The 26683-nt window shown below is 43.8% G+C and overlaps 1 protein-coding gene across 7 annotated transcripts in view; it reads right to left on the bottom strand.

The window, feature by feature from the left end:
- The window catches only part of cdk14 (cyclin dependent kinase 14), an 845377-nt gene that overhangs the window by 467009 nt on the left and 351685 nt on the right, over positions 1 to 26683 (bottom strand). For all 7 annotated transcript variants that reach the window (XM_085987941.1, XM_085987948.1, XM_085987945.1 and 4 more), the window contains one exon: positions 17994 to 18117. In XM_085987941.1, coding sequence (XP_085844067.1) covers positions 17994 to 18117 — 124 coding nt within the window. The remainder of the gene's footprint in view (positions 1 to 17993; positions 18118 to 26683) is intronic.

Raw genomic sequence — 26683 nt, 5'->3', positions numbered from 1 at the left:
TAACGATCACACTGGCTTACTTCAGATGTTAATAATTCTCATTCATTGATTTGAAAAAAGAAAGTGCAGAGCACTCAATATCCTTGTCATTTAAAATGTCTCATTTCAAATTGAAATGGGCTTTGAAATCTAAGGTTGATTTCTCAGGGAATACAGAAAAATGATATGAATAATCAAAGACAGGACCTGAGCATTCTCTTAAAACATTCTTTTTTGTCATGTGTAAAGACTTTGTGCTAAAATAATTCCCCTTCATCTATTCAGATCTGAATGGGTACCCGATTCAAACCAGTGGGGGTGAAATTGGTCTGTCGATAGCACATAACGTGCGATAGCGAATCGGCAGCTGCTTTACATCAGTAGCTGCTGATTGGTTGGCGCCCACTTTGCGCTACTGAAGACCAATTTCAACCCTGGCGTTTCGAAGGTAATTACACTCAAAACTTTGCATTTCAGACAGTTTTAATTTGATTTTGCTCCTTGCGGCTTTTAATACTCACTGTAAATATTGGCATAACCTACAAAGATCGTGACTTATTCTTGTTTTTTTGTTTGAAGGCACAGAAGTAAGTGAGGAAAACAGTCTACAGACTAAGCTGCATCAGAAAACCACCACACACAACCTTCATTCTACGGGGAAATACTAGAGACCGCAAATTGGGCTGAATTTGAGTGGACTACTTATTTTGTATAATTGCGCTGCATCGTGTTAACTTTCCTCTAAGGGCAAAATGCACTTCCATTTATCACTGCACTAAGAAAGGACGGGAAGTTTAGTCATTTGCTTTGTTAATGAAACACAAGAAAATTGAATTCTGAGTGCACTATGATTTGGTATGAACAAATATCCTCTGCAAACATTTCTCAGCCTCAAAATTGTAACAACTTCAATTTCTGAGATATTTATGGAACTGGATTTTTAGATCAGTTTTAAAAGACATAGGGAAATTACTTTCTTGCGAGGAGTGTTACGGAAAAATGTTGAAAACAGTGATCTTGAAAAATGTTGCCCTACATGTACAAAAGTTCTGAAAGTAAACTAAATGATCCCTCAGTAGTGAAACAATATCTATCGATGTCTGTGAAATTGCTTTTGCTCCACAAAAAGTGGAGAACTGAATTATTGGAGTTCACTTAAACATCTGCAACCAATAAACTGCAACTGCAGCACACAACAATTTGCCAAGCTACTCAGAAGGAAAATATAAAACTGAGTCTGTGGAGTCTTCCGTGAACAAAAGTGGGGTGTTCACAAGAAGTTTTCCAACATTAGAATAAACATTGCCAATAAATTTTGTAACATGCATCCAACAGTTTTGATGTGAAGTGCAGATCTCACATTTTAAAAGGACAGTGACTTCATGAAAAAATGTTTTGTCAATACTTTGAGTTTGGGTGGAAGAAGAGACAAAAGAGCTACACATCATTTTCATTGCAATAGTGTCACTCGAGTAGTATGATATTGCTTTTTGATACTATTTAAATCATCGAGTTATGTATTTTCAAACAAAAAACCATTTGCCAAATATTCATGAAGACATTTCCTTTCAATCAACAAAACCATTGGCTGACTACTTTTTTGGTTCCCTTTTTAACTTAATGCAAGTCTACAAAAATTCTCTGCTACATCACCACTAAATGTTCCACAGCTTCTTCTGTGTCCACTAAATTGTGCTCATTAAGGCAAGGGAGATTAGTGCTGGAGAACTGGCAACTCCTCATTTTATCTGCTGTCAGACAAATAAAATATTCATCCCATCATTCTAGGGGAGATTTGAATGCAAATTTGAGAGGTGAAAGGTCAGTGTCTAATCCACTGCACCACCCAGTCCCTAATGCATCACTTTCAATTATATGCTTACATATAATTTACATACTACATGATTTGAACATCCTGAATATTCTCCATTGCTAAGGCATGGATTTAGAAATCGCCATTGTACTACCTGTATTAACTCCTTTTCAAGTCTTTTACAAGATGTAGATCGCAATACTTTTTAACTTAAATTAAAATAAAACATTGTACTATTTTAAAATATGTAAAAATGAAATACTTCAATGTGCATGCACACAAAATTTACTGAGGTCACGAAGTTCAATTTCCTCCAAGTACACAGTTTACATTTACACAGTACACTCTTAGAAGATAAGACTGTTTAACCTGCAACCACACATTATTTAAGGATTTAGGTTGGACCCTTTTTTTAATCCATCTTACTGAAAAATATGGGAAAACAAAATAAAGCACATTCCAGACCAAAATTTTCAAACTACAGGAAACTTTCGATTTACCGGCACCTAAATAACCGGAAATCTCGGTTAACCGGCAAAATTCAGGAATAGGTTCAGGTAAGTTTTACTTCATATTCTACTTGCCGTCCTCCATCTGTTGCTGTGCAAGGGTGTGGCTGCAGCTGTTGCTAAGCTACAGAGACGCTTGGAACTTGTGGCCATTGTTCTGCACTTGTTGCTAAGCAACAGGGTTTGTTGCTTTATACGGAGCTGTCAGCTCTCCGTATCTTTTTCGGTTATCTGGAATTTTTGATGAACCGGCACCACGTCGGTCCCGGATAAAAAAAAGTTTCCTGTATGCACCAACATACAATGTGAGAAAGGCTGATTGAGAAGTATGTAACAATACATACAATTCAAACATTATTCTTTGTTTTGTGATCCTTTCAACTCTGTCATTTTGTTTGGTTCCTGACGAGCTAAAAGAAGTGTTCTATAGTATGGTTATAAAAGTTTTACCTGCTTCATTGTGTTGAAGAATATTAGGATATTGTGTAAATTATCTTAGATTTTTATCTGCAGCACCAAACTTCACAACATCAAGATAGGTACTAATCTTAATTTATATTACCGGTGGTATGCTTTATTCCAAACTATGCATTTTTCCCCTTGTGGCTATCAAAGAACATCAAGGCCAATCTACTTGCATAGCCTCCTCCCTAGCAGCCCTTTTATCTCTTTATTGAAAGTCCAGTGCCCTAAAGCATAGATTTAGCTGACACATTGTAGACTATTGGAACCTTCTATAAATCCACGTTCATACAATTAGCAAAATCTTAATCTAATGTTGAACCAGGGATTCCAAATGTATTCATTTATTATTATCCAAAATGCTAACATTGCAAAGGCTAGTACTGAAGACAATCCTATTAATAGCTACACTGGAGTGTTTTCTTGCTTTCATTACCTTGCTAAACTAGTTTTGTCCAACTAGTCTCTTAAAGAAAAAAAAATGGAGGTTCTAACCAACTAAAAATTCCTGGAAAAAGTGGAAGTCAACAAAAGGGTGTTTGAAAGAGGGGGCGGGGGGGGGGGGGGGAAAGAGAGAGAGCGAACTGAATATTGCTGTCACAGAACCAGACTGCAGTTTTATCATATGATACGCATATTATGTTATTCCATGTTTTATGCTGTGTGATATCAGTGTATGAACAATTAATACATTCTCCTGAAATTTCCCTCTCTTGTTACTTCAGGGGCAGCACGGTGGCATAGTGGTTAGCACTGTTGCCTCACAGCGCCAGGGACCCGGGTTCAAATCCGGCCTCGGGTGACTGTCTGTGTGGAGTTTGCACATTCTCCCCATGTTTGCGTGGGTTTCCTCCGGGTGCTCCGGTTTCCTCCCACAGTCCAAAGATGTGCGGGTTAGGTTGATTGGCCATGATAAAAATTGACCCTTAGTGTTAGGGGGGATTAAATACATGGGGTTACGGGGATAGGGCTTGGGGATGGGGAGGAGAGGGAGGGAATACAGACGCTGAAGATGGGCTGCTGAAATTTTAGTGCTTTTAGTGTTTAAAGTGGGGAAAAAAAGGTTCATTTCAAGTTTAAAAAGGTTTTAAAGTTAAATTTAGTTCTAGTTAAGTTAGTTTAGTTTTGTGTAGTTAAGTTTAAGTTTAGTTTCATCTAGATTAAGTAAGGAAGGAAAAGACCGCCAAAGAGACCAAAGGAAAAAAAAAAACCAGAGGAAATTAGAGAAAAAAAAAAAAAATCCAAAGCAAAAAAGAAATAAGGGAAGAAATATACAAACCAAAGAACAGCGGCCGCACGGGGCCACAGCAGCAGCAGAAGCGAGGTGACTCGGCCGCATCGGGAACCGAGGCGAGGTGACTCGGCGAAAGGCCGCACGGAGACGCAGCGGCAGCCGGAGCGAGGAGACTAGGGGAGGCCGCTTCGGGAAACGAGGCGAGGCGAATCGGGGAGGCCGCACGGAGACGCAGCGGCAGCCGGAGCGAGGTGACTCGGGGAGGCCGCTTCGGGAAACGAGGCGAGGCGAATCGGGGAGGCCGCACGGAGACGCAGCGGCAGCCGGAGCGAGGTGACTCGGGGAGCCCGAGCGGCGAACGAGACACGGCCCGATCGGCGGCCGCAGTCCAGCACCCGAGCGACGGCCGCAGTCCAGCACCCGAACGGCGAACGAGGCACAGCCCGAGCGGCGGCTGGGATAGAAAGCCCGGGAAAGGCCCGAGGAGCCAGGCCCAGAGACCTCTGAGGAGAAGGGGAGCAACCAGAAGGCTCCCAGAAGCAAACCAAGACTGTGAGTACAGGGCCCAGGGAGGGAGACTGAAGCCAGGGAAAGGCCCGAGGAGCCAGGCCGAGACAGAGGCCCAGAGACCTCTGAGGGGGAGGGGAACAGCCCGAAGGCACCGGGAAACAGCGGGGAGGGGAACAGCCCGAAGGCACCGGGAAACAGCGGCTCACAGACTCAGACCTGAGAAGGGTGAACCCAGAAGCCGAGGCCCAGGGACCACGGGGTCGGAGAGGGGGACCGGGAAAGTTCGCGAACAGGGAGAGGGAAACACCAAACCCGGGGCCCCAGAAAAGCTTATTCTAAGATCAACAATACTTTACCAAAAATGAGCGAATCAGAAGATCCACAACAGCCCCGCTTCCAGATTCCCCCCAACACCGCAAAAAAAGCTATAAAAGCGATCAAGCATGAGCAGATGAGAGAAAAACCAGAAACTCTTTTTGCTGACTGTTACAACAATGGGACAAAAAGTAACCTCATTTTCTACTCAGATCAGCCAACGGCTTGGATCACAGCAATAAAATCACACTATACCAGTGTTAAGCTAGAAAATACCGCAAATGGGTCCATAATGAAAATTAACACACCAGGAGACAGTTCAACCATGACTGTCAACGCGTACAATACCGGAACAATATTAGTGCAAGGCAACCTCGACAAATTTGCAACGGCCTTCAGGACACTGAAAAGATTAACTACGAGGGGAAAGAACAACCTCAGAGTGGCCCGCACTCCCCCCAACATTGACAACTTACCAGGAGAAAATCTGCCTGGTCAGGAGGTGAACGAGCCACACAGTTCAAACCAGACACTAACCCCGGGGAACCACAGCCACATGATACAACTGACAAACCCCAGCATAACTACCAGGGAGGAAGCCACACATAGTCCCCCTGCCATTCCCAGCTCACCAAGAGAAGAGCAGCATAGCCAGGAAGTGAGTGAGCCTTCCAGGGCCGACCAGCTTAGCCAGGAAGTGAGTGAGCCTTCCAGGGCCGACCAGACACATACCCAGGGATCACACAGCCAGATACAACCAAAAGATAAATTTAATCAATTAGAGATAGAGATGGTGAAACTTAGAGAGGAGTTCCTCAAATTGAATGACGAACAAAAGCAGGAGAGGGAGAGACACAAGAGAGAGCTGAATCTACTTGAGAAACAGGTGAATCTACTTAGGAATCAGGTGAAAGAGCTGCAGGAAAAAGAAGAGAGCCATAGAGGAGAGATAACACCATTAGACCAGCAACCAGAGGCTAGAGATAAGACAAGACAGAGCCGGACGGAACGGCTGCACTCCCACACGGAACAAAAGCAACAGACACACAATACAAGGGGTGCCACACAGACCGACCAGCATACTGATTCGCAATCTTCCCCCACCACCGTGGAACCACAAGCGAGCCACTCACAAGAGGTACGCACACACCAGACACCCCAGCCCAGCACACACACTATGAGTCCAGGCGAAAGCCACCAGACAGTAAACACAAACAAGGCTGACGTCGTAATACTCATAGACTCAAATGGGAAATTTCTATGGGAGAAAAAGCTCTTCCCTAGAAGTAAAGTAGAAAAGATTTGGTGCCCAACAGACAGAGCCATGGGATGGCTGACCAAAGCCAGATTAGGCTCCCCCCCAACACATAATAATACACACGGGCACAAACAGAAAGAGGTAGCAACATCGCTCAGAGCAATGATTAGGAAGGCAAGCAGTACATTTCCAAACACTAGAATCACTGTTTCCACAATATTGCCGAGAACAGACTTCAACAACAACACAATTCATGAGATAAATGCCAGCATAGCAAGAGACTGCGAATCAAACCACAACGTACACCTGGCCCAACACCCCACCCTCGATGAGGAATGTCTTTACGACCACGTCCACATCCAAAGGCAAAGAATATCGATCTTTGCTAAAGCCCTGAAGGACGTCGCTTTTAACCGGGTCCATACCCAGACTCCAAGAGGACCCCCCCCCCGACCACCAGAGATCAGCGGGGTACATATCAGGAACACTACAAAGACCACCACCACACCAACCGAGACCAGAGAGGATCAACAATATCAGACCTGCACCACTCCTGTCCCACAGGGGAATAGGACCGCCCCCAGCCAGACAGAGGGAGAGATGCACAGGACGTACGCAATACCTCAGACAGAAACAATCCATTAAGAGACAATAAGCAGATGTGCAGCAGCATCTACTTCCGCCTTATGGATCAAGGACTAATTAATAGAAAGAACTGTAACCAAATTGTATTAACTTTTATGGACAACTGAGGTGATCTTTTTTTCCCCCCACACTTACACACGACAAACACGTACCACTCTTTAACCTATCATAGTAAAAGATCAAACTTAACATGAAATCCTTATATATTTCGACCTGGAATATCCAAGGTCTACGCTCTTCAGTGCTAGAAGTGAAGAGTAGGACCACAGAGTTCATAGAAGAAACTAAAGATCTAGATATTATCATTTTACAGGAAACTTGGTATAAAGGAAAAGGACACACCGGCTGTCCCCAAGGGTACACTGAGCTAGTGGTCCCCTCCAATAAATTACCAAGTGTAACCCAAGGCAGAGACTCCGGAGGCATACTGATCTGGTTTAAAACAGAACTTAAGAATTACATCAAATTTATAAAAAAGGGCGAAAACCATATGTGGCTCAAACTTGAGAGGGAGATTATCTCAAACACCCAAGATGTTTACATTTGCGCACTTTATATCCCTCCAATCGATTCCCCGTACTTTAAAGAGGACACCTTCTCCAACATGGAGGGGGAAATTATCCAATACCAGGCCCAGGGGAACGTGTTGATCTGTGGGGACCTCAATTCAAGAACGGGTGAAGAACCAGACTTCACCAATAATCAGGGAAACAATTACGTATTCGGGAATAACCACTTTGACATCCCTTCCCTTCCATACAGGCATAACTGCGACAAGCAGTCAAATACCAACGGAAAACAGCTACTACAGCTCTGTCGAAACCTGGGTCTGTACATTGTCAATGGTAGGTTCATAGGAGACCTCCTAGGAAGATCGACCTATTGCTCACCTCTTGGCTGCAGCACAGTAGACTATATGATTACAGACTTAGACCCATCCTCTTTCAGAGCATTCACAGTCAAACCACAAACAACACTGTCAGATCACAGTCAAATTACTATGTTTCTCAAAAAGACAGAAACAAACATAGAAACACAACCCAGTAAACTGTACAACACCAAAAAATCGTACAGATGGGCCAAAAATGACACGGAAAAATACCAGAAAACAATTAGCAATGCATCAACTCAAGCTCTCTTAGACACCTTTCTGGATAACATATACACTCACAATAAAGAAGGCGTAAACCGGGCAGTTAGTAAACTAAACAATATTTTTGATAATTTGGCAACAAATGCAAACTTGAAAGCTCGCAAGAACAAACCCAAAACAAAAAACTGTGAAAAATGGTTTGACCATGATTGCCATAACATGAGGAAAAAACTTAGAAAAATATCAAACCAAAAACACAGACATCCAGAAAACGAGGAATTACGCCTTACTTATTGTCAGACACTAACACAATACAGAAACACACTCAGAACCAAAAAAGAGCAATTTATTAAGAATACACTCAGCTCCATGGAGGAATCCATTGATTCCAATTGTTTCTGGGACAACTTGAAAACACTACACAAAAAACAACACGACGATTTGTCCATTCAAAATGGGGACACATGGGTAAACCACTTTGAAAAATTATACCAGAAAAACACACTAAGACCAGAGCAACACCAAATACACAAAAAACTGGAAAAGCTTGAATTGGCCATAAAAGATAACCAAAACCCGCTAGACGCCATAATAACAGAAAAAGAACTTCTTGAAAAACTCAAGGACCTGCGACCAGGAAAAGCTTGCGGGACAGACGGCATACTAAACGAGATGATTAAACACGCAGACGACAAAATGAAACTAGCTATCCTAAAACTCTTCAACTTGGTTCTGAGTGTCGGTTATTTCCCTGACATCTGTAACAAAGGACTCATAACACCCATATACAAAAGTGGGGACAAAATCGACCCAAACAACTATCGAGGCATCTGTGTAAACAGTAACCTGGGGAAGGTATTCTGTAGCATCATAAACAAAAGACTTATAAACTTCCTTGAGGAGCACAATGTCTTGAGTAAAAGCCAAATTGGATTCCTGCCAAACTATAGAACATCAGATCATATCTTCACCCTACAGACCCTAATTGACAAACACGTTCACCATAACAAAAGCAAAATCTACGCATGCTTTGTAGATTTCCAGAAGGCTTTCGACTCCATCTGGCATGACGGTTTACTCCTGAAACTTATCGAAAGCGGGGTAGGAGGGAAAACATATGATGTAATTAAATCAATGTATACAAACAATAAATGTGCAGTTAAAATTGGAGACAAACAAACAAAATACTTCCCACAGGGGCGGGGGGTGACGCAGGGCTCGCCAATCTCACCGACACTCTTTAATATTTACATTAATGGATTGGCAAAACTACTTGAACAATCTACAGCACCTGGCCTCACCCTATATGAATCCAAGGTTAAATTCCTCCTCTATGCAGACGACCTGGTTCTGCTGTCACCAACTAAGGAGGGTCTACAGCAGAACCTGAACCTGCTGGAGTCGTACTGCCAGACTTGGGCCCTGACAATAAATCCCCAAAAAACCAAAGTCCTTGTGTTCCAGCAAAGATCCAAACATCAGGGACCCAAAATAAATTTCACAGTAGGAACAACCAAAATTGAACAAACCACTCACTACACATACTTGGGCTTAAAAATCAGTTCTACGGGAAACTTCAAACTGGCTGTGAATGAACTGAAAGAGAAAGCAAGAAGGGCTTTCTATGCCATCAAAAAGTCAATCCAAATAGAAATCCCAATTAGCATTTGGCTCAAAATTTTCAAATCAGTAATTGAACCAATTGCACTCTATGGCAGTGAGGTATGGGGACCGCTGACACAACAAGAATTTGCAAAATGGGACAAACACCCAATTGAGATCCTACATGCAGAATTCTGTAAAAGTATCCTCCGGACTCAAAGGAAAACAGTAAACAATGCATGCAGGGCGGAACTAGGCCAATATCCATTAATAATCACTATCCAAAAAAGAGCCACCAAATTTTGGAATCACCTACAAATGAGCAACCCCCAATGCTATCACTACGACGCCCTGAAATGCCAAGAGCTGACCATAAAGAAAAATACCCTCAGTCAACTAGTCCTGGGACTCAGTGAAGTAACTACTAACAACACTAACAATAACCAGTCCCAGGACAGTGACAGGGTAACACAAAGAATTCGACCCAACACAATCGTCGCTAAGCAAAAGGAAAAATATCTGACATATTGGGCAGAAACAACAAAAACCCAAAGCAAACTCAATTGCTACTTGGCCCTAAACAGACAATACAACATAGCTGATTACCTGACCATGGTAAAGGATAACAAACTGAGAAGAACCTTGACAAGGTACAGACTTAGTGAACATAGCCTAGCGATCGAAAAAGGCAGACACAGGCAAACCAGGCTGCCAAGAGAAGACAGGATATGCTCTCACTGCAGTCTGGGAGTAGTTGAGACAGAGATGCACTTCCTCACAGCCTGTGGAAAATATTAGGACATCAGGGAGAATTTCTACCAAAAATTCTCCCAAATATGCCCTGAATTCAGAAATCTGAATGACAACCAAAAACTCCCTTTCCTACTGGGGGAGGAGAGAAGCTGTGTAACACTGGCGGCACACTATGTTACAGCTTGCCATGAACAGAGGGACAACCAGTAAACTAAGACAAGAATATATACAAACAAGGCGAATGTATATTTATAAACTGTATGAATAGAACCGCGTTTATGTGTTCAACCATAAATGTATTTTGATGCTTTGGCAACATAAGATGTACCTTATCATGCCAATAAAGCGATTTGAATTGTGAATTGGGTGGGATGGCTGTCGGTGTAGGGACCGGGTGCTAGGGTTTGGATCATCAGCCATGATCTCGTTGAATGGCGGAGCAGGCTCGAAGGGCCGAATGGCCTACTCCTGCTCCTAGTTTCTATGTTTCTATGTTTAGCAGATGTATTATCTCATTTAAAATAATCAGGCTAATGCCTCCCTTAATAGCAGAGAGCGGAACGTCAAATAAGAATGCCAAGTGCTCGTATGCTGCAGCATTTCAATAATTTGCATGTCTATTAGGGAAAATCTACACACAAGTATACTATCAGCGGAAGTCTTCCCATTTTAACTATAAATAAATATGCTGTAGCTGTGTGAATATTTGCATGCAACTTTTTAGCTCCTTTGTATGAAATGCATTTGGTATTTTAATGAAGATGTTACCCTTTTCAAAATAGCAGACAACAAAATTGGATATTCACATTCATATTCACAGACAGTAAATTCAAGGCTATTTTAAAATAAAGAAACACTTTTCAATAAATCTTCAGTCTGAGCCTACACAACCTACATTTTCCTTCAGCACATTATGAAGGGCAGAACAATCTAGAAAACTAAACTTAAACAATAATTTAATTTGGGAACATGCTTTTATGTTATTCATGAAAGTAATTTTTAGATTGACACATTAACGTTTAATCAGCTTACGCTAGGTATGGGCATTGGTTTGCTATACCAAGCAGGATGATGTTCTGTAGCTGTATTATTCCGTTACTGTCCTAAAAATATCATTAACAGAACAGACTGTGTGTGTATGTGCATCTGTGCTTCTATTTAAACATTTCACTTAAACAATGGCTACAGCTAAATAATGACAAACTAAAATGTGAACAACTTGCATTTAAAGTAATAAATGTAGTAGAAATAGACAGAGTTGTAGTAATGGAAGTGGCCAAATACAGACTCCTCCACCACCACCCTGGGCATGACTTGTCCCACCAACAGGACAGACCCAGCAGAGGTGGTGGCACAGTGGTATACAGTTGGGTGGGAGTCCTCAACATTGACTCCGGACCCCATGAAGTCTCATGGTTTTAGGTCAAACATGGGCAAGGAAACCTCCTACTGATTACCACCTACCACCCTTCCTCAGTTGATGAATCAGTACTCCTCCATGTTGAACACTATTTGGAGGAATCACTGCGGGTAGCAAGGGCACAGTATGTACTCTGGGTGGGAGGCCTCAATATCCATCACCAAGAGTGGCTTGGTAGTCATCACCAATGACCAAACTTACAGCGACACGGTTGTCAGACTGGGCACTTGACACGTCCTCGCCAATCTACCAGTCAAAGGAGCACTGGTAGGAGTGGTCCCTGCACAGTCCTCGTGGAGACCAGGTCCCATCTTCAAATGAAGTCACTCTCCATTATGTAATTGCATATTACCATGGTGTGGAATATAGGGGGGGGGGGGGAAAGAAGAGAAGAAATGAGTGAGTGAGTGAGTGAGTGGAGAGAGGAAGGAAGGAAGAAAGAGAGGAAGGAAGGAAGAGAGAGGGAGAGGGAGAGGACACTCTCCATCATGTAATTGCACATTACCATGGTGTGGAATTAAGGGGGGGGGGGGAAAGAGAAGAAATGGGGGAGAAGGAGAAAGGGGAGGAAGGAAGACAGGAAGGAAGTGAGAGAGAGAGAGAGAGAGAGAGAGAGAGAGAGAGAGAGAGAGAGAGAGGGGAAGGAAGGAAGAGAGAGAGAGGGGGGAAGGAAGGAAGGAAGGAAGGAAGGAAGGGAGAGAGAGAGAGAGAGAGAGAGAGAGAGAGAGAGAGAGAGAGGAAGGAAGGAAGGAAGAGAGAGAGAGAGAGAGAGAGAGAGAGAGAGAGGAAGGAAGGAAGAGAGAGAGAGAGAGAGAGAGAGAGAGGGGGGAAGGAAGGGAGAGAGAGAGAGAGAGAGAGAGAGAGAAGGAAGGAAGGAAGGAAGAGAGAGAGCGCGAGCGAGCGAGCGCAGAAGGAAGGGGAAGAGAGAGAGAGAGAGAGCGCGAGAGAGAGAGAGAGAGAGAGAGAGAGAGAGAGAGGGGAAGGAAGGAAGGAAGGAAGGAAGGGAGAGAGCACGAGCGAGCGAGCGCAGAAGGAAGGGGAAGAGAAAGAGCGAGAGAGCGAGAGAGAGGGGGGAAGGAAGGAAGGAAGGAAGGGAGCGCGAGCGAGCGAGCGCAGAAGGAAGGGGAAGAGAGAGAGAGAGAGAGAGAGAGAGAGAGAGAGAGAGCGGAAGGAAGGGGGAGAGAGAGAGAGAGAGAGAGAGAGAGAGAGAGAGAGAGAGAGAGAGAGAGAGAGAGAGGAGGCGGAAGGAAGGAAGGGAGGGAAAGAGAGAGGGGGCGGAGGAAGGAAGGAAGGAAGGAAGGAAGGCGGCAGCAGCTGTGTTGACTGATCTTTAAGATGAAGAAGTCCATAAATTTCTTGCCGTTGTTGTTGTTGGAGGTGAGGATGGAGAAGATGGAAATATGTGTTTGAAAAAAACAGATGCTCAGTTGTAACAAAAGTCTAACATTGTCCTTACCCATTGAAGATAATTTGCCCATGGCGATGAGGACACACGGAATGAAATTCAACTTTGGTATAGTTGCAAATCGGACAATAGTGAAATGGCCACTCATTATACACCCTGTCCGATTTTCCTTTCAAAAAAAGCTTGCAGTAAGAGTTTTTATAAATATATTAAGAGAAAGAGAATGGCAAAGGTGAGTGTGAGCCCATTAAAGACAGATGCACGTGATACTGTCATTGTCAGTAAAGGCAGATTTGTTAAATGAGTACTTTATATCCATCTTCACTGTAGAGGGTGAGGATAAAATACCAGTAGTACAAGTGAAACAAAATAAGTCAAGAGGAGGAACTTATTAGATTTAATACAAGTTAAAAAAATGCAATAGAGAAAATAATGGGACTTAATATAAACAAATCTCCAAGACCTGCTGGTTTCCACTCAGGTATTAAAAGAAATAGATGAGTAAATTACAGATACATTAGTCATAATTTTCCAAAGTTCTCTTGATTCTGGAATTGTGCCATTAGATTGGAAGTGTCACTCTTTTATTTAAGGGAGCGAGGGAGGGAGAGAGAAATCAAGTAACTAAAGACCGGTCAGTTTAGCATCAGTTGTGGGAAAGTTACTGGAATCTGTCACCACAGACAGTGACTGAGCACTTGAACAAGGATGAGCTGATCAGAGAGCCAGGATGGATTTGTGAAGGGTAAATCATTTCTGACCAATCTAGGTGATTTTTTTTTTTAAATTTTTTTTTTTTAAAGGAGGTTACCAACATGGTGTACAAGGGAGTGTCTATGGATGTTGTCTATATGGACTTCCAGGAGGCATCTGATAAGGTTCTGCAAAAGAGATTAGCAAAAATGAAAGTGCACAGAATTGGAGGCAGCCTTGCACCTGCTCTGCCATTCAATATCATGGCTGATCTTTGACCTCAACTCCACTTTCCTGTCCCCGATCCTCTTATGTCTTGATTCCCTTGGAGTCCAAATATTTATCGATCTCAGCCTTGAAAATTGGTTGAGAGGTAGGATACAGAGATTAGGGGTAAAGGGAATGTTCTCTGATTGGCAAGATTTGACAAGTGACATTCCCAAGGGATCTGTACTGGGGCCTCAGCTTTTTACCATATACATCAATGACTTGGATGAAGGAATAGAGCAGTATATCCAAGTTTGCAGATGACGCGAAGTTGGAAGGCGCAGAAAGTTGTGCAGATGGGAGGAGGAAGTTACAAAGGGACATAGAGAGATTGAGTGAGTGGGCAAACCTGTGGCAAATGGAGTTCAATGTGGGGAAAGTGAGAGGTCATCCGCTTTGGATGAAATAAAGACAAACTGGAGTATCCTCTTAACGGTGAGAAACTAGGAACTGTGAAGGAGCAAAGAGATTTGAGTGTCTATGCACATAGATCACTAAAAGCTAGGGAAGCAGTACAAAAAGTGATCAAAAAGGCTAATGGGATGTTGGCCTTATCTCAAGGGGGCTGGAATACAAAGGGGAGGAAGTTATGCTTCAGTTGTATAGAGCCTTGGTCAGACCCCATTTGGAGAACTGAGATCGGTTCTGGGCACTGTACCTCAAGGAGGATATATTGGAGGGGGTACAGTGTTGATTCACCAGAATGAAACATGCTCTTAAAGGGTTATATTATGAGGACAAATTGCATTAGCTTGGCTTGTATTCCCTTGAGTTTAGACAGTCTGGAGTAATCTAATTCAGGTGTTTAAAATGCCTGAAGGATTCGATACAGTAGATACAGAGAAACTATGGCCGCTAGTGGGGAAATGCAGAACAAGGGGACATAATCTTAAAATTAGAGCGCGGCCATTTAGGAGTGAAATCAAGAGGCACTTTTTTCCACACACAGGATAGCGAAATTCTAGAAATACCTCCCCCAAAAGGCTGTGGATGTTGGGTCAATTGAAATTTTCAAGACAGAGATTGAGAAAGTTCTGTTCGCTAAGGGTATCAAGGGATATGGATCGAAGGCAGGTAAATAGACTTGAGGTACAAATCAGCCATGATCTGATTGATTGGCGGAACAGGCTTGAGGGCCTATTCCTGTTCCTATGTTCCCATGTCAATGAAAAGGGTGTATAACCGGCGGCTGATCTGCTACCGCCCATTTTGCTCCCCCGCCAAAGTTGAATTCCACACCCACAGTATTTACTGAGGCAGTCCTGCCTGATTGGGTGGTGGACAACCAGGCTGGTCATGCACCAGATGTACTCAAATCTGCATCCTTCGGACTTGTGTGGAGGTGAGAGCTGTACTGGGTGAAATATGAGGTTGCGAGCCTATTAGTGGCTCAGAGGGAAATCATCTTAGGCAGTCCCTCGGAACCGAGGATGACTTGCTTCCACATTAAAAATGAGTTCGCAGGTGACTGATGAGTCCAATGCGAGACCTACAGTCTCTGTCACAGGTGAGGCAGACAGTGGTTGAAGGCGCGGGTGGGTGGGGTGCTTGGGTTGGCGTGCGCTCCTTGCGCTGCCTGCGCTTGGCTTCCGCTTGCTCCCGGCGAAGAGACTCAAGGTGTTCGGCGCCTTCCCGGATGCTTCTCCTCCACTTTGTGCGGTCTTGGGCCAGGGATTCCCAGGCGTCAGTGGGGATGTTACACTTTTTCAAGGAGGCTTTGAGGGTGTCCTTCAAGCATTTCCTCTGCCCACCTGGGGCTCTCTTGCCGTGCCGAAGCTCAGAGTAGAGCCCTTGTTTTGGGAGTCTAGTATCGGGCATGCGGACAATGTGACCCGTCCATCGGAGCTGATCGAGCATGGTCAAAGCTTCGATGCTGGGGATGTTGGCCTGAGCAGGAACACGGACGTTGGTGCGCCTATCCTGCCAATGGACTTGCAGGATCTTGCGGAGGCAGCGTTGGTGGTACCTCTCCAGTGCTTTGAGGTGCCTGCTGTACATGGTCCATATCTCGGAGGCATACAGCAGGGCGGGTATCACTGCTGCTCTGTAGACCATGAGCTTAGTGCCGGGTTTGAGGTCCTGGTCTTCAAACACTCTCTTCCTCAGGCGACCGAAGGCTGCACTGGCACACTGAAGGCGGTGTTAGACTTCGTCGTCAACGTCTGCCCTTGTTGACAGTAGACTTCCGAGGGCATGAAAGGCAAGAGCTATTGAGAAGGTCGACAGCAGCAGTAATGTTGCTGTGGGCTGTGGGCTGGAGTATTAATTAGGAGATAGGAAGTGTACTGGAGAGTGAGCAGGGATGACGTTTTTAAAGATAAAAGGTGGTGTGAGGGAATGTAGGCAGGGAGATGTAGAGGGAAAGAGAGATAAGGTAGTGTCAGAGATGCCCTTCACAGTGACTGATTCCGCAGAGATAATATACTCTCTTTCCCACTAACACACTTAAATGATCTCAATTAATCATCCATGACAGGTAGAATTTCCAAATATTTTCCACATCAGAAGCACATTTTTAATCATATGCATCGCTATCGCTCCATACCTTTTTCCTTATAATGTGTGAATTTTCCGAAATACTACAGCATCTTTGTAAAATAAAACAAATGTGATGGCCTCCAAAGATAAAAATCATTTCGATCATTGCTCAGTCAACTGCATTGAAAGTACTGCAAAGTCATCAAATGCCTGTGCCACTCTTCTGCAATTTAGCAATTAGTGTCACGCAGATTGTAGCTCTCCAAAGCCTTATTTGATACCCTCACACTGAGTAAACACAGCTGTTAATCATGGTGGCTTTAATCAAAGGAAAACTAAACAATGCATTAATACTGAAATTGCCAATTACCTTGCAAGATTTCCTCATTAAATGCTTCAACTTAGTGTGATATCTGGTGCCTACTGGGCAAAACAAAACAAACTCGGGAGTTGAATACAGGTTGCTACTTGATGCTGTTCCTTGGATGCACCTCACTCTATGTTGTGAATCTGGCAAACAGTGAAACAGGATGTATTGAAGGATTCTAGTAAGACTATAATTCTTAAAGTGGAAAGTCTGAGTGATAGCATATTGTTTTGAGATGAGTACCAAAGGCAAAAGTACCTGCTTAAGATCTGGCAAGGCACAGCACAGACAAAGGGCTGTCTGCATCATCGCTGTGGATGTTTTGATGAAAATATTACTACATAAAATTAAATTTGCTCATATCAGAATCAGGAACAATGGGCTTAACCATGGCCTCAGAGTGAAGGGAAATTTAAAAAATAAAATTGTAAAAAAAAAACAGCAGGGGAAAAACTAATCATAACTCAATTTCCTTTTTCAATAAGGAATGGAATTTGACAATGAAAGTTTAGTATTTTTGTACATAATATAAAACAGTAAATGGTGTGCACAATATACACAATGCAATGATAGGTTAATTCTGCAAGTGCAAATCGTATGAGTTTTCAGGGGTGGATAAAGCTATTACACCCAAACAAATCTGTCCCTTTTTCAACCATCAACCCTGCCTAACCACTTCGCACCATGCTCCAGAATTCCTTCTCTCTCCAACCACATTTCTAATTGTCCTTTGAACCCATTTAGTTTGCCTGCTTCAATGGTCTTCCTCGGTGGTATAGTCACAACTTGTATTACCCTTTCAAGCAAAAAACTTCAGGTGGATTTATTTTCTTGTTTTAACTTCTTAATCTTTAAAACTTGTCCTTTCTCGTATTGTGAACATACAGTGAACAATTTGCCTTGTTAGATCACTTTAAAAATCATATCTTCCAAAGAAAACAACCCCGATGTCTTTAACAATTTCTTGTAACTTAAATTCCTGAGATCTGGAATAACCTTTGTTGGTTGCCTCTGCACCCTTTCAAGGATAATGATATCCTTCCTGTGATTAAATTATATGAACTGCACACAGTACTCCAGTTTTGGTCTGGTTAACAAATTATACAATAGATTAAATGTTGTGGTCTATCCCTCTGCTAATGTAACCATTACACTATTTGCCTTTATTTGGAATAACTCCCATTTCTTACCAAAGTCTGCCAATTTCAGTTCCCCGGTATCACTGATGAGTAAGTTCTGAGGCTTCAGGTCTCGGTGCAAGATGTAACGCTGATGAATATAAGAGAGGCCCCGCAGCAACTGAAATAAAAAGAGCTAAAAAAGGGAAAGAAAAGAAACAGCAATAAGACGGCAGCCTGAAATGTCAAGACAGTTCCAGAAATCTACATCTTTCAATTGAGATTTGTAAACAATGATACACACTCAAATATAATTAATTTCACTATAGACCAAGCCATGCCAAATTTCTAAACTCTAATCCTTTTAAAACAATGAATGAGTCTATTTTACATTAATCTTATGCATTTAAAACCAACTCTTCCTGTTTATAAGATCCTCTGTAAAACAGAATACAGTATTTTTTAATTTTTTTTCTCAATTTGGTATGTTTGCTGACTGCTTACTACCCTCTAACTTGAATTATCATAGGTGTAAGCTTTTATCGTGACCACAAGTGCTTTCTACAGTCAGTCAGCAGAATATATGATTTGAAAAAGGGCAAGTAGGAACATGCCTATTTTTCTCTCTCTCACGACCTGTATTCCCTCAAGATGGAATGGCTTAGTTTTCCCACAGTGCTCCAACTGAACAAAATTAAACACTGGCTTCTTTCAAATAGGGCCAACTTCCCCATTTTCAAAAGCAAATTCTCCCCTTTCAAATGGCTGGAGTCAAATTTTCAGCCATTCAGGGCTTCTGCCATGTAGGCCGATGGCAATAAGGGGCAGAGAAAAGGGCAATAGTTTGGCAGAGAAAAAATACATCTGACTTATCCCTATCTGCCTGCTCTGCCCCTTTTTAAATTGATGGTATTTCCTCACGGCAGCTATTAAAAACTCCAGAATACTGCCAGGCAAATTTCAGTGAATAAACGGGTCCCTTAATGCCTGCCTAAAAAATAACTAAGGTGAAGACTGCAAATATTTTAGCAAGTCATAAGCACCATCCCTCCCCCAGATTTGGCATGCTCAGTTTGTAAAGCATTCTGGACTTCCATGTGGTGCACTCTGTTGATACTGAATATTAGAGGCTGCAGCTTTTCAGTAATCAGAAGGATTGCATGCAACATTGTTGCTGACCCAGCATGCGATTTGAATCAGCTTGAATAAACTTTGAAAATTCCTCCCAAACCACATGAAAGCAAATAATTTATATCAAACATCCTTACGCTCTGATCAAAGTCATGGAAATGCAAAGTGCTTCTCTACACTTTAGCTGACCACAGAAAAAAGGCCATTCTTGTAACCACTAGCCAACAACAGATCTGTTACAATATCACAGAAAGTTAGACTTGAAACCAAGTTTTATACCAAGCTAACTTGACACCCCAAAAGCTGAAAACTCAAGAACGACGCTGACATGTGAAAACTAGTTACACATACTTTGTAAATTAAGCAGTGGGTATATGAGTACTGGAAAAAAAACAAATACGAGAGCCTGATGGGAAAATCTAAATGTTGATGGCACCAAATTGGTGAGCCCCCGGGATTGATCTCATTGAAAATTTAATTAAAATGCATTCTGCTTCATTTATGCACTTTTATGCTTCATAATAGATTTTTAATTTTTTTTAAGTTACATTTGGACTTTCAACAGTTCAATCTGACCATCATTTCCCCAAACTCAAAAGTCACTTTTGTAAAGTCCGCGCCTCAATAATACACGGACTTCGGGAGAACAGTTTAACAGGTACTTTACTGAACAAGAGGCAGCTTGAAACTGAAACTACAGAAGCCTGCTAGGGCCTTTTATACAGGGGTGGTCACTGCCGGTACTGCAGTCTAAGACCAGTTATTCCCTTAAAGGTACATACACAACAATTCCTCCCCTTTTAGATAAACAGTACATAACATTCATTTAACAACTAAATAATAACTAATTACAATTACAATTTTCTCAGTAATATATACATCAACTGAAATAGTCATTTATAAGTTCAGTCTTTGAGGAGGCTTCCTGATCCGGACTGGATAGCGCCTTTCTCGAGTATCCTGTTCTGGCGGTGGAGTCAATTCTGGCTCATTGTCATTGGTTGGTTCGTCAGCTTCCAATACCCCTGCTTCTGAGGTAGATGCAATCTGTACTTCGGGCTCATTACCAGGTGCACATGCTTGTGGTACAGGTTTGGCTTGTTCCTGTGACTCTAGAATCTGGTCAGCATGGCGTCTCACGATGCTCTCTCCAACGTCCACTGTGTACATTAGTGGTCCCTGCTGTGTGCATATCGTGCCTGGCTGCCTTTTTTCTGTTCGGTAGTCGCGGGCCAAGACTGGTTGCCCTATCTTGAAGCTCCTGGTTGGCTTCTCATTTATGTACTTATCCTCCACATCTCGTCTTATGTTTGGTTTGAGCAAATCCAAGCGACATCTTAGTCTCCGGTTAAAAAACAGTACGGCTGGAGTTTGGTTGGTTACTGCATGTGTCGCATTCCGGTAAGCAAACAGGAAGTTATCCACCTTGTGTTGCAGTGGTATGTCGTCATTATACATTGCCTTTATGGCCTTTTTAAAGGTCTGAACAAACCTCTCAGCCAATCCATTTGTGGCTGGATAATATGGGGCAGATGTGTAATGTTTCACACCATTATTCTTCAGGAACCTCCGGAAAGCCTCAGACACAAACTGCGGGCCATTGTCGGAACAGATCTGTTCTGGCAACCCATTCCTGGTGAAGATGGTCCTTAACACTGCAATAGTTTTCTCCGTGGTGGTGGAGGACATTTTAATGACCTCTGGCCATTTCGAATGGGCGTCCACAGCGATTAGTAACATTGAGTCCATAAATGGACCAGCGAAATCAATGTGTACCCGTTGCCATGGAGATGAGGGCCACTCCCATGGATGTAGCGGGGCCTGTGGTGGAGCGTTTTGGACCTTCTGGCATCCTGTGCATCTCTTGGTCATATCCTCGATTTCTTTATCGATTCCCGGCCACCACACAAACACCCTGGCTAGGCTCTTCATTTTTACCCCTCCCAGATGACCCTCGTGAAGCTCATTGAGCACTCAATCTCTCAACTTGGGTGGAAATACCACTCGGGATCCACACATCAAGGTTCCCCGGCACACTGACAGCTGTTCCCTCCTTGGCGAGAATGCTGGCAACAGCGAGTCGCCATATGCTGGCCATCCCTTCACCGTCAAATCATAGACCCGAGAGTGTGTCGGGTCATTTCGGGTTTCCTTCTCAATACTTGCGTTTGTAACAGGCAAACATTCGACTATGGTCGCATGGAATATCTCCACAGGGTCCACTGCAGGTGCTTCTTCTGCCGTAGGCAACGGTAGGCGCGACAGCCCATCAGCGTTTCCATGTTGTATCGTACCTTTGTACTCTATGTCATACTGATGTGCCCCTAGAAAAAGTGACCATCTTTGCAGCCGTTGCACCGTCATCACCGGAACGCCCTTCTTTGGGTTAAAAATTGAGACCAGGGGTTGATGATCAGTCAGTAGGGTGAATTTCTGCCCGTGCAGATAGTGATTGAACTTCTTCACCCCCCACACCAGGCTGAGGGCCTCCCTGTCAATCTGGGCGTAGTTACGCTCGGCTGAGGTTAGCGAGCGTGATGCAAAAGCTATTGGCCTCTCTGAACCGTCACGGAATTTGTGTGACAGCATCGCTCCAATGCCGTAAGGTGACGCATCACATGCCAACCGAATCGGTAGTGTTGGGTTGTAGTGGGCCAATACTTCTTTTGAAGTGATTTGGCATTTACATTCCTGAAAGGCACGCTTACACTCATCACTCCATTTCCATGTTACACCAGTTTGAAGGAGGGCGTTCTGTAAGAATTCGCAATAATTTACAGTTCTGAAGATCAATTTTTTTGATTAAAGAATCCCTGGGCGTTGTGCTTTTAAATTTTCAGGGATAAAAATGGCTGTCACCACATGGCCGAAGACAAAGGACAATGCTTTGTTTACAGAGCAATTGAATGCTATTAGCATTTGTTTGTATATTGAGTGGATACATCTAAACTGCAGAAGAGACTTTTGTACCTTGAATGGGAAACGTTTAAGAATTGAATGGGTTTTTTTAATCACCCAGCACTGGACAATAGGGCTGTTGCATTCTCTTTTGTTTCAGCCCAGGGAACTCCGGAAGACACATTAACCCAGTCTAACCACTTTGAGTTAGCCAATCACAGCTTTCTCTTGTGTATTGGACACTTTGGGCGGGGAATTTTGCACACAGCCCTTGCAGGGCAGAACGGCAGGACCTGACCAGGTATAAAGATAGCTGCTGAGAGGCTATCTCTCTCTCTTACTTCGCTGGACCACAGGTGAGCAGGGTGTTCTGACTCCTCAGCAAGGCAACCTAGCAGGAGTTAAGGGGTGGTGATTTAAGGGTATTGCTAAGATTGTATAAATAACATTGTAGCCATTGTATCCCTCGTTTTCGCCATCTGCAACCCCGTTATATAGTTTTACTGTAATTACTGTGTTCGTGTGGTATAGTTTATTCTTTGGATTGTAGTTTATTTAGGTAATAAAACTTGATTTTTCTCTCATCCAAACCACTTGTTCCATTTTAATATCATTAATTATAAGTTCCTCCACTCAGAACTGAAGGAGGGGTAGCGATTCAAAACCGCTGTTTTAAAATTGGTTTTATTGGAATTGGTCTAAGTGCAGGCAAAGGCTGCAGACCAGGAAAATTACTTTAAACCAGTTTAAAGAAGCCCCCAACCCTTACAGTTCAGTGGGTGCAGAATTGTAGATAAATTCGTCAAGAACTTATGGTAGTAGTTCACCAACCCAAGGAACGACCTCAGTTGCGACACATTTTCTGGTGCTGGAGCCTTGACTACAGCCTCAATCTTGTCCGGCGACTTATGCAACCCTTCCTCATCAATCATGTGGCCACAATACGAGATTTGTCTCCTGAAGAACTCGCATTTGGGACGGTTGGCTCGTAGCCCATATTCCTGCAATCTCGTGAGCACCTGTTCCAGGTTGGCAAGGTGTTCATTGTCATTTTCGCCCATAACCAGGATGTCGTCCAAATAACACTGGGTCCCCGGGATCCCTTGCAGGACTTGTTCCATTGCCCTCTGCCACATAGCCAGGGCCGATGCTACCCCAAATACCAGTCGATTGTACTGGTAAAGGCCTTTGTGAGTGTTTATCGTGAGGTATTTCCTAGAAGCTTCTTCCACCTCCATTTGTAGATACGCTTGAGCCAGGTCAATCTTTGTAAAACATTTCCCTCCAGATAGCGAGGCGAAAATATCTTCTATCCGCGGAAGCGGATACTGTACTGTGTGCAGGACTGGGTTCACAGTCACCTTGAAGTCCCCACAGATGCAAACCTTCCTTGGCTCCCCAGGCGTGCTGCTCAATGCTTTCTTCATTACAGGAACAATGGGTGTGGCCCACTCGCTCCAGTCCACCTTAGACAGCACCCCCGAATGCTCCAGACTCTCCAGTTCAGCTTCCACAGCTGGGCGTATCGCGTATGGCACCGGTATGGCCTTGAAACATTTTGGGGTTGCGTTATCCTCAATCTTTATGGTTGCCTTTACTCCTTCTAGAGTCCCAAGTCCTTGTTGGAACACCTCTTCTGCGTCAGATAGAATTTGTGACAGACGTCCAGGTGCGACATCATCATCTTTTTTGTCAGTCACAGTTAGTGCCAGATTGGAATGCCAATCCAATTGTAGTCTTCGGATCCATTCACGTCCCAATAATGGTGGTCCTCCATCTCGTAGTATATACATGTATAGTTTCTGTGTTTCCTTTCCGTTATATTCAACTGGCACCCTTATTTTTCCTCTGGGGTAGACCTTTTGCCCCGTGTATGTCTTCAATACAATGGACGTGTCCTTTAAGGGTATGTGTGAGAATAGCCGCTCATAGTCTCGTCGATTCATGACAGTTAGGGCTGATCCTGTGTCCAATTCCATCTTCACTGGGGACCCTGCTATCATGAGGGTGACCCAAATGGTTCGGTGATCTTCTTTTGCGATCACGTTGTGTAGCTTTAAACAACTTAGTCGCCTGCTCCCGGAGTCCTTATCACTCTCCTGATCTTCTGAACTACCATCTGTCAGTTTCTTTACTTTCCTGTACTGTTCCTTAGTAGTTCTTGTCGTGTTGGTCTTCTTTCCCGACCTGCAGACTCTTGCTATATGTCCCATTTTCCCGCATTGCCTGCATATTTTGTCTTTAAACCAGCAGTCTTTCTGCTCATGGGTTGTTCTGCCGCAGCGATAGCACTTTTCGGCTCCATACGCCATTTCGTTAGCGCTGTATTCTTGTGGTTTCTGTTGTATTTCCGCAGCTCCCCGTGCTGCTGCTTCGTAGGATACTGCCACGCTGAAAGCCTGTTCTAGCGTCAGGTCCTTTTTTTGAAAGTAGTCGTTTCTGGGTTCCTTCACTCTGGAGCCCGCAGACAAACTTATCCTTTAAGGTGTCTGCCAGTCCTGCTCCGAACTGGCAGTGCTTCGATAACTTGCGTAGTTCCGTAAGATAGTCAGCATTGCTCTCATCTTTGTGCTGGTTTCTTTTATGGAACTTGAATCTTTCTGCTATCAGCAGTGGTGTAGGGCTTAGGTGTTCCTGTAAGATATGAACAATCTCCTCAAAATTTTTCTCCATTGGTTTAGCTGGGGTAATTAAATTCCGCAATAGGCCGTACGTACTCGCACCCATCAGGTTTAATAATACCGATGCCCTCTTTCCATCAGCCACCTCATTTGCCTTGCAGTACACTTCAATTCTTTCCACATACGTGGTCCAGTCTTCTACCTCGTTGTCGAAAGCAGTGATACTGCCACTTTTCGGCATCTTGGGTGATTTAAAATGGCGCCTCCCGCGCTTTTGCTTCTTCCCCAATGGAATAAAATGGCGCCTCCCGCGCTTTTGCTTCTTCCCCTTACTGCCACGCTGCTCCTAGCGTTCTACGGGGTAATGGCGGCGACCCGCAGCTTCGGCGCGTCTCACTTTCCTTCCCCCCTGTTTAGTTTCTCTCTGCTGTCCTGTTGTAGAGCACCGACCGCGCCCTGTGCGCTCCACCCTCTCTCTCTTTTCTTTTCCCGGCGACGCTGCGCAGCCCGATTTGTAGAGCCGCTCAATCGAGCTTGAGCCCGCCGCAGTCTGGAAGGGTCAGCGCGCTACCTGCTACCAGCACGATTCGCTGGAACCACAGCCTCTCCCGCAATTCTCCAAACACCGATGGATTCTTTGGGCGGTTGCTCTCGGTCGACACCCGTTGCTCAGATTACGACCTTCCAGGACCTTCCTTTCAGGCGAGATCCCCGAGAGATGATGCCACACTGCAGGTGAGTTCGAACTTACTCGTCGCCACTGTAAAGTCCGCGCCTCAATAATACACGGACTTCGGGAGAACAGTTTAACAGGTACTTTACTGAACAAGAGGCAGCTTGAAACTGAAACTACAGAAGCCTGCTAGGGCCTTTTATACAGGGGTGGTCACTGCCGGTACTGCAGTCTAAGACCAGTTATTCCCTTAAAGGTACATACACAACAACTTTCCCACATCCAACCTCTCCACCACCCAATTCACAAAGACATTCTACCCTCTCTGGATCCAATTCAGAGATATTGCACCCATTCAATTCCCTACCATTCAGTTCTTCTCCTCCAACCCTCCCAGTTCATATTGGCAGTCTTTCCTGTTAATTCAACCTGCCCCTTTCCTCTCCCTCCAACCCAGTTAAGCTGGTGCTCTTTCACTCCCCACGTTGAAGCACTCTTCCCTCCTCAGATTTCATGTTGGCACTCTTTAACCCTGCCCAGTTCATGCTGGCACTAGCCCTCCCCATTCCCCCTCAGTTATTGCTGGCACTCTCGTTCCACCATCAAACTAAAGCATTGCTCCCAGATACTGCCCCTTCCCCCACAAAGTGCCAGTCCTAGCTCATTCTCCATTCCCTCTCCTCCCCAAACTATCAATTCAGCTTCTGCCCTGTGCCTTTCTCCTTCATTTCCATCTTCCCTCTATTGCAATCCATTTCCCCCTTTCCTCTCCTTCATTTCCATTCAACACTTCATTGCAATCTATTTTCTCCTTCCTTCTCATCCATTCTTCCTCTTTTCACTCCCCTCAGTGCTGTCCCTGCCTAGCGCCTGACCACTGCGTACTATAGGTGAGAACTCTTGTTTTCATGAGAATGTCCACCTATAGTATGCAGCAGCAGAAATAACTTTACAGTCAGACTCAGGTAGAAGTGGCAGTGAGGGAAGAGGAGCCTGGTTTGCACTGATTTCTGTCAAACACTGACACTCAGACCAGGCAGCCAAAACACTTAGAGAGTATAAAGTGCTGACAGTTGGTATGTACATTAGTGGCCCCATAAATTAAACATGATACTGCAACCAGTGATTGTACTCCCAAAATGTATAATTTCAAAGTCCCTCTTTTCTCCCTTATTCTATACTCCATTACAACAAAATCAACAATGTTAGGAACATAAAATGACAATCAAGTTTGGTTTTTTAATTGCCACTTTGTAAATAGAAGTCAGATGGCAGAGGTAGGCTAGAATTCTGGGAAGATTTAGGTGAAATAACTACCATTAATGTAAATCTAGATTTAATAACCTTATGAAAAGTTAAGAGATTTTGGATGTGTAATCAGGCTCACATTAACTAGATATTACAGGCAACAGTGAGAGGACTATAAATTCACTTTCTGT

The sequence above is a fragment of the Somniosus microcephalus genome, chromosome 5 (assembly GCF_052327205.1).
Source record: "Somniosus microcephalus isolate GS21.2 chromosome 5, FLI_Smic_1.0, whole genome shotgun sequence".
In the NCBI taxonomy this organism is placed as follows: Eukaryota; Metazoa; Chordata; class Chondrichthyes; order Squaliformes; family Somniosidae; genus Somniosus; species Somniosus microcephalus.
The sequence above is the reverse complement of the archived record's forward strand: the minus strand, read 5'-3'. Positions and strand labels throughout refer to the sequence as shown.